Raw genomic sequence first — 9,268 nt, 5'->3', positions numbered from 1 at the left:
TGTCTGCAGCTGTTTCAAAGAGAAGACACATCTAGTTTTCTACTTGATGTGTTACCTGTTGAACCCACAAACAGCACCAAGAGAACACTGCCCTGACCATGCACAAGCACAATCACACACTCATGACTGGACAGTTACCAGCGCCTCCACTGGGTCAAGGTAAGGAACCAATGAATCAACAAAACGAGGACTCAAATCAAGCTAAAAACAAAAAACAAGCAAGAACCAGACATGTCAAAAAATTTGTACCTGACCCATATTCCCTCTGAATTAAACTTCAGACTCAGAGTGACAATGCATCTTCTCTCACATACAGAGATACATAAGCTCATCTTTGGTTCATTACCCCCGCTCATGTCTCCAGTTAACAAGTGATAAAAGCAACAACCAGACATCTCTCTACTCTGCTACCTTTGACCCAGGGACTGTGCTGCCACCAAGGTAACATTAACCAGCCTGACAACCCTGAAATCATCAACAACAGCACAAGTTCTCTCTGTAACGTTTGCTGGATTAAAAGGTGGCCAGACCCTAAGTTGTGCATCTGCAACCGCACTTTACAACTACAAAAACTGAATATAAATGAACGGCTGAATATGGCTTTTAAATTAACCACTAAACACTTGCCAGCAATCAAAGATAACGTTCCACTGGAATATAATACTACGTAATGACAGCTGCAAAATCTAATTTTAACATATAATTCATAACATACATTCAAACAATGTGGTAGCACATTGGTTTTAGTTGATCAATCAACAGAGAATTAACTTTTCTGATAACTGATTGATCAAGTCAACGAATTTACAAGCAAAAATACTAAACATTTTTTCAGCTACTCAAATATAAGTATTGCTGTTTTTCTCTGTTTTCTATCATGGGGGGGGGGGTTGCTGCCCCACCTATTTTAAAATACTTCAAATGTTCTGTATTCGATTCAAGCCAGGTGACATACTTGCAGCTGGTGTTCAGTACTCCACTGATACTCACATATTTATGAAGTCTCTCTGGCTTCTTATTTGTTCAGGAAGTTGCTTACCATATGGAGCCATATTGCATTTGACAAGACCCACTCCATAACTGAGAAAGCAGTGGTGCTTTCTCATATGTTCTCTAATAATGTTGTTCATGCAGTTAACCTTACCTGAAGGTCACTTGTGCAATCATTTATCATGGCTGTGATCACAGGTAAACTGGTGTGTGTTGCAGTGACATAGGGGTACATCAGGTGGTACTTTGGGGCCTGTATTTTCTATGTAGTCCAACTAACTTGTTTGTTTTTTATTTAACAAAAAATTATATTCTACGGTTCATCTTTAAAATAATAGTTATTATAAGAGGGTATAGTACTCAATTTTCTTGTAAAAGCAAAAGGCCTGAAATGAGGCAGAGATAATTCAAGGTCTCACATGTGACACACAGACAAGCTGCAGTGACTTTTGGTGCTCTATAAGTTACATGACAGTAACGTAAACTTCACCGATTTACGGTCCTCATCTCGCCCTTAATCTCCAGCTACTGTGCTGCCGCTGCTTCACAACAACTTTCATATAGCAAGATACTCACCAGCTTACACGGCTGATCATGTATTATGAGTGTAACCTTCCCTCTTACAGTTCATGGACCGTCATTAATTTTTTTTTTCTAGGAATCCTAGCTTCCGCTTCCCGGTCGAAGCGGGACACTGGATTTTAAACTTCCCCAGCGGGGGAGAAGGGGGGGCCGGTTAGATGATTACCACCAGTCGCCAAACAACTCACCAACCTGACCCCTCTCAGTGTCCATTGGTAGTAACAATAGAACGCGGTGATAAATCATTCATAAAGCCAGTGGGACCCACGATCTCTAGATAAAATGGCATCATGTCCACGAATCCCCCGCGTCCACAATGGCAGTGTGCCGCTCCACTGAAGGTGACCTTCAGTTCATTCCTCACATGCTGTCACAGAACATGTGTATCAGTACGACTTTGCACAGTACAAATTGCTCTATTGTCAACTTTATGTACCACACAGTCGGGTTATACTTTACCTGAAAACACAACTTTTTAGTGTATATGCTGGACTTTTAGCAGAGCGGCTGCCTGCTAGTTAGCTGACTAGCCCGGGAGCTAAATAGCTGCTTATTGAATGAGCCGGCTACTGTTAGCATGTAGGCTATCTTGTTAGCCTTTTTTGCTCGCAGTGTATGCCATTTATATGCCAGATTAGATTAGATGCTAATAACTGTGACCTATGGATGCAGAAATTGATGTAATCCTGTTGAAGTTGGGAGCTTGCTAGTTAGCACAGACCAGTCAAGACATCGTTTTATTAACAGCTAATCAACATATGCTGCTAGGAGCGAGATGGACCCACAACGAGAAGAGGCTACCGAGGAGATGATTGAGGGTAGGAGGAGGGGTTAAATCCCACAGACCACCACCAAATCTGAGGGGGTAAATGTCACCAACCGTAGGTCCTACTGGATGCTATGCCAATAAAACCTCCAGGAAACCACATTATTTAAACAGTTAATGCAGAAGGATGCTGGCTTTATGAAGATGTATCATGATTGGTACCTAGCGTATTATGCAAGATGAAAATCACTATGTATAGCCTAATGTCAGGCAGGTGTTGAAACAGCAAATATAAAGCAGTCTGTATGTGCAGGGTGCAGGGTCTAACCACAGCCGCAGGAAACCTTCAGACTTGTCTTGCTGGTTTCGTTACTGTCCTGGGCTCCATCCCCGGCTTCATCCGCAAGATCAACCGGATTACAGTCAGGCACTGACGCCGGGATGTCATCCGTCTTGCTCACCATGGTCAGCAATCAGTGTGGCAACAGAAATCCCCGGCAGCTTTGAGTGAATATGCGAATCTGTAAAATAATGATTTTTTTTATCTCCTTTTCCGGCTAACGCGTGCTAACTGGCTACATGCGAAGGGTACAAGACTACAAAAACAAGTCTTACAGTGGAAGGACAGTGCTGTACATGGTAGTGATCACACGTGGTTTTCCCCTCCCCTCCTCTTGACCTCGTTGCCTTTTTGTCTCAATCCCCACCCACTGAATGTGGTCCTACGGCAAGCCACATGCGACAAATCGTTCTAACAAATAGATTTTTTTTTTTTTTCTTTTTGCTCCTATTTAATCTCTGGGTGGTGTATAAGTTCTTCTGTGCAGGAAGATAAAATGGGAACAGTGTCTGAGTGAAAACAAACTATCACAGTATTGTTACTGCTATCACAACAACCAGAAACTTCAGTGATTTCACTGTCATTTGATAGTTTGACAGATTTTAATTCGCCTTTACTCAGAGTAGCCACACTGTGACAGGACACTGTGTTGGCCTATACACAACTTGTAGATGACCAAAATATGCATATTTAAGCATGGCTGGAGAAACTTGCCAAGGATCTCCAGGGGCAACTTAGCTGCTGTTAAGCCCTGATTTGTGCAGTGTGTGTGTTTTACTATGCCGGACCAGAGCTGCACCATAGTATCAGATTTGTTGTGTGGCAATTCGTTAAGGCACATCAAACTGAGAATATGAATCATAAAATCACAACATAAGACAGGGCCTCCAAGATCGTGAAATAAAGCAAGACTCACTGCAAGGCCCTTATGTCCTTTAACATTTTAGTAGTACAGACTCCTACATTTTCTATAAACGTTTAGTTATTGTCTTGACTTTGAAGGACAAAAGGCATTTGTCATAGAAGTAGTTTTAAAATGTCACAGTAGAAAGAGCAGAGTTTCAGGGTCCTGGTGTTGTTCATGCTGACTCACTGTCCCATCAATACAGCTTACTGGGACAATGGGACAATGGTAGGATTGGAAAGAATACAAAAGATTCTGCATATTTATGATTTCTAACCCCGCTTCCACCCTCCACCACTGAAATAATTCTGTTATTTTATCAAACACTAATGAACCTGCTGAGGGAAAGCTGCAAACACAGCTGGTCACCTCACTGAGTATTTAACCTGTCAAAGACACAAACTGCATCACCAGTGCCCTTATTATTCCACACATAGTGCTACTGTATGTGCTCTTCCAAACTACACAACCTTAGTGTCATCAGTCCACAAAACATTTTCCAGGAAGTGCTGTTGAGTGTTACCGTGTCATGCTCCAAGCAGCCATGCACCATGATCTATGTATGGCAGACTCATGGACAGAGGTGTTAACCAGCCCAGTGGTTCCTTTAAGCTTTTAATTGTTACTCTCGGCCTCTTTTTTTTAACCTGAGTATTCTGTGTTGTTTCTTTGGAGAGTAGCCACAGATTTAAACCATATCTATTCATTCAAGTCTTCTGAAATCTTTTAGTTGGTAGGTATGTTTGAGAGCTGTAACAACAATTTGTCTTAGTTAAAATAGATTGTTTATTCCCATTTGTAACTTAGATGAAGATATGATCACATTTGAAGACAGATTTAAACAAAAGTGCAGCTATTTCCAAAAGATTCACTTAGTTTTTCTTGCCACTGTATTTGTCTCATATACCACCATTATACAGATAAGATACAGTAAAGGTTTCATTTATATATTTCTGAATTCATTTAATCACCTTGCAGTTCATTCAGTTTCAAAAAGAGGCAGACAGAGGACTAGACAATCCTTCATTTTATTTCAGCTATGTGTACAGTAGACCACTATAGGAAGCTAACACAGTATATGCGGTAATCAGTCAACAAATTAATCTGTGGTCCACATGAGGCCCAAAACCATACAACAACCCAGAACAATACCCCTCTGCATTTCATGTCAGGTACCACACAGCATTATTGCTAGAGACCACAAAACAAGTCAAAGAAGATGCTTCATGGTGCCACATAGAGTGTGCACTGATCTCTAAAGTGCCAAATAAACTTATGTAACCTCAGCCAGGACTGACCCCAAGGACAGGACCCAGGGAAGTAAAAAAAAAAAAAAGAAAGAAAGACTGCTGCTGACATTTGACATTTGTTTTCATTGTTATAATGAGGATTAGGGTTATGATATCAGTATTTAGAAAGATGAAAGACATTCGCTGTGGGTGTGAGTAAATGATCTACTTTCTTGCTATGCATGAGTGATGAGAGCGATAAGTTTTATACTCTGAGAAGTAGAAAAAGCAAATCAAGCAGTGAAGATTTACTCTCTTTACCTGGAATATGAATCAAAAGATCTCTTCATTAAGGCATCACACCATTCGTCTTCATGCTAGTTTTAGTGGTGGCCCACTTTGTTTTTCCCTCAAAGCAGTCACCATCTCTGAGTTGCATGTACTATAGTAAAGATGCATACAGCAGCCAGTAGTTTGATTATTCAGCCAAGGTGTTACATAATATAAAAGCCTAGATCATCTAAATGTGAGAGGATGCTGGGATGTGATAGCTGGATGTTAGATTATGACAGTTGGATGGTGAGTTTGTTCTACCTGTTGTTTAATTTGGCGGAAAGGTGGAGTGATGAAGTGATTAAATCTAACAGTCTAAGTTCAGGATTCCTGTTGGAAAAGACAGCTTTGTAGATTTATCCCTTACTGTCTCGTACAACTCGAGGAAGTATAGTGCACACAGTCAAGCTACAGTAATGGCTTCCCAGCTGAGAGGTCAGTGAACAGCCTCATCACATTTGTCTTTTTGCTGAAAAGAAGACAGGTTTAGTTTGTTTTCGTCCAAACAGTCTCATGCTGCATAATAATATGCCTGTTTATTTACTGCTGCTTCACATTCAGCATAGCCTTAATTCCTCTGCTTCCTCTCCTATAAACTGTAACATAACAACTGGCAGAACTTCGTATGTGAAACAATCATTAGACACTTCAGAAAAATATTAAGCAAAACATACTGACCTCAAAAAATACAAAATTAAACAATCTTAAAATTGATTTAACACCTCAAGTGTCTTTAAACCAGCTGACACAACCTACTAATATATAAATATATTGCTTTATTTAAGATACACTGCTAAAACATAATGCTAAACTTCTAACCAAAAGCTATAGAAGGCAAGAAAAGCCTCACAGCGACGAATCACAATTAAATTCAGTCTTACAGGATGGCTCATGTCAAAAACTGCGGTTACTAATGCTCATTTAAGTCATGGCTCAAGTATCAGTTGACTCTGACACAACTCGGAATCAAAAATAACCGAGGTGCCACATTACATACCGTAAACCTGTATATGCATATCCCAAAGAGTCATATAAAAAGTTGCTGAGACCAAAGAACACAATACTTAAGTAAAGAAATGCCACAAGTTTCCACACTTTGTCCTGGGTCCTGCTTCTTTGTGTACACACTGAATTTCTTATGTCCATGACTCCTCTAATGCGAGGTCGTAATTACAGTGAGGAACTGAGCAGACAGTGAATTCATAATCGGCACTGATACATGTAAGCGTCGTAAGAAGTATGTTTTTAGTATCAAGTATTTTAACATTGAAGGTGTTAAGATTTTTCTTCTACTGAATTTTTTTTTCAAGATACTAGTTGTACACACACACACACACACACACACACACACACACACAGTCACTGTCTTGGTTGTGCATTTTGACATGGCTACTTTGGGAATCTGTGCAAAAGGAAGAAGGAACACATATTTGAAACATGTCAAAACCTACAGTCATGTTCTTGTCTGCCCATTTTTTTCTAGATGTAAAACACACAAACATACAACATAAAAAAACAAAACCACAAAGACAGATGAGTTGAAGTAGCAGTTGTGTGTATGCGTGTGTGTTTATTACATGAATCACACCTGAGTGAAATGACTCAGAACTGATCATCACCTGAATGTGGCCTGTTCACTACACACTTGTGCCTCATTGTGTATCGTTTAGTACAACACACAGACTAAATATTGTGCTGTTTAGCCCAAGAGGCAAAGCTGCAACGTGGCCAAAACTACAGCTGACTGAACTTTCCTCCACCTAAAACAGGCACTGAGGAAAGAGCAAGTGCTGTGAATTTTGTTTTCATCTTTGAAGAAATACTTAACAAGTGATATATTAATTATTTAGCTGCAGTATTATCAGAAGATAATTATAAAACATGAGTGAGAATGATAATATGAAATGGGAACATGGCTGTATTTGCTTTTTTTGACACTTAAAATGTTTTATTTTTACAATAGACCATGGTCTGGAAAAAAAAAGAAGGGCTGAGCTGCTTTAAAAAAAAAAAGCAGCTCAGTGTGCAGTGATGTGGAGCAGTGACATTACCTTTAAATGTATTATATTATGGACACTTACCATTAGAAATAAAGGTAGGTTGTGGTGTCATTGTGATCTCTTTGTAAAGTTTGTAGACACTTGAAATGGTGGTTAGCTTATAGACTTGTGCACAGCGAAATTTGTTTTAGCAGGAGAAGCTACTGAGTATGATCAAAAATGAGTGCTCTCCATTTAGCCAAATATGTTCTCATACTAGTGTACGACATCACCTGAGGGAAGTATAGGTACGGTGGTGGTGTGGCTGTTGAGTGGTGTGTATGAGCTGCCAGCAACAAAGTTCACTGAAGATGTTCAGTCAGCCTCGAGCCACCATGACGGTTTCTGATGTTTCCCACTGAAATGAAAGCTTTTACAGAATGAAACCATTGTTAATGTCCCTGCTAACACCTGCGCTCCCCTTGCTTGTCCTTCCTACACAAACATCTGCCCCCATGAGGCGATTTATAGTTGTCCTTGAAAGGTCACAGCTGTTTGTGCAACACAGCTGGGCATGTAATCCATCTAAAATGGCTGCTATCATAGTCAGAATCAAAATCAAAATGGGGTTGCTTTCAAATAAGGCCCCACAGGATACAAAGGATGTGACACCAGTGTAAATAGATCGCTAAAACTTCATTTAAGACTAATTTAAAGTGATCTCTACTGAGTTTTGCTTTGCAAGTTAAGTTATATCAAAGTACATATTAAAAAAGTTTCTGTGATAAGTGTAATATAATTCACTAGCTAAAACCAGCCTCAGTATTAATTTAGTCAAGGTGCAGAACATCAGCATTAACAGTCTGGCGGACAATAATCATACAGTGATCAAACTGCAGTTCAAGTCACAGCAGTCACTACTCTGCCTTTGTCTCAGCAGCAGGGGGCGCTGCAGCTGAGCACACTAGTCTGGCAGCTTCATCCTGGGGCTCCACCGGCCCCTCCCCACTCCCTTCCTCCTCCTCCTCCTTATCTAGGCACAGAGGAGGCTGTCTTTGTGCCATAGTGTGCCTGGAGCGAGTTCTTTGCCTTCGTGGGTGGAGGAAGAGTGCAGGGTCTGGCATGGCCATGGGCTCTGCAGGGCCCATCACTTTCTCTATGGGCACACACTCCCGTGCACGCTCCACTCTCAAAGATGTCCTAATGCTCTTGCGCTTGGGTTTGACCACTGGAGAGGAAGGGGAGGCTCCTGATGACACCTGTGGGGAAACAGAGCTCTGCTCTGTACCGTACTGGGACACTTGACTGTTGGCTCTGGCGAGGAGTCCCTGTCTCTGCTGCATCCGTTGGTGGTGAAGTTTCTGCCTGGCAGCGTGCAGCTGGAAGGAGAGGTATGCTGCTGCTTCTGTTTGTTTTTGCAGCTCTGTGTTAAGGATGGTTGAACAGTGGCTGCGACGTTTGAGCTCTTCCAGGAAGTGGCGTTCCTTTTCCTTGAGATTGGCTCTGAGGGCGCCCACCAAAGCTCCTTTGTGACTCAGCTCCTTACGAAGTTCTCCTAAGGTGCACTCCTGCTCAGCCAGATGGTTTTCCATGTCCTGACAGTGGGCCTCCAGGAGCTCCTCTTCCTCCTGTAACTCTAAGATGGACCAGAAATGCAAGGGTTCATTATAAACATACATATAAGAGTTAAAATGAAGTGTGTCTACATACAGTATGTCTCACAGTGTATGGAAATACAAAGAGTAACCAATCACAAAAATAATCAGAATACTCGTTCAACAACTTACTACAATGCACGGTCCTATCAGCACACACAGCAGTTTATGCAAACCATATATAGCATATCCATACAGTTTAATACCTCCTGTGCATGACTACAGAGGCAGCATACTCATCTCACTTCTGTAAGCACAGCTAAGCATTTACTGGGCCACAGTGTCAGCAGCTTTAATCCTCAGCACATATTACCGCAGAGTCTCAACTCAGATGTTTTCCACATCATATTTTGGTTGAGACCCACTCAGGTAAACACACATGACAGAAATTAATGGGACCAAAACTGAATATTTAGAAGATAACCAGTTTGATCTCAAAGTCTAATGAGGAAAAATAGTAGTATGCGGGGGCTTGAGAGCAGGTTCAGCA

General features: G+C 41.1%; 2 protein-coding genes across 5 annotated transcripts in view; both read right to left on the bottom strand.

Annotated features, from left to right (window-relative positions):
- The window catches only part of cluha (clustered mitochondria (cluA/CLU1) homolog a), an 18,634-nt gene extending 15,581 nt beyond the window's left edge, over positions 1-3,053 (bottom strand). The window contains exons 1-2 of one of the 4 annotated variants that reach the window (XM_020600149.1): positions 2,954-3,053; positions 2,667-2,859 (exon numbers count right to left, since the gene is read on the bottom strand). In XM_020600149.1, the coding sequence (XP_020455805.1) occupies positions 2,667-2,802 (136 nt within the window). In that variant the 5' untranslated portion in view covers positions 2,803-2,859; positions 2,954-3,053. The other 3 variants (XM_020600150.1, XM_020600152.1, XM_020600151.1) reach the window with 3 other exon arrangements.
- Positions 3,054-4,590: 1,537 nt separating this feature from the next.
- Positions 4,591-9,268, bottom strand: part of ccdc92ba (coiled-coil domain containing 92Ba) — a 12,029-nt gene continuing 7,351 nt past the window's right edge. Inside the window, exon 4 of the mRNA XM_020600236.1 lies at positions 4,591-8,759. Within this exon, the coding sequence (XP_020455892.1) occupies positions 8,041-8,759 (719 nt within the window). The 3' untranslated portion in view covers positions 4,591-8,040. The remainder of the gene's footprint in view (positions 8,760-9,268) is intronic.

The sequence above is a fragment of the Monopterus albus genome, unplaced genomic scaffold (assembly GCF_001952655.1).
Source record: "Monopterus albus unplaced genomic scaffold, M_albus_1.0 scaffold45.1, whole genome shotgun sequence".
Classification (NCBI taxonomy): domain Eukaryota; kingdom Metazoa; phylum Chordata; class Actinopteri; order Synbranchiformes; family Synbranchidae; genus Monopterus; species Monopterus albus.
The sequence above is the reverse complement of the archived record's forward strand: the minus strand, read 5'-3'. Positions and strand labels throughout refer to the sequence as shown.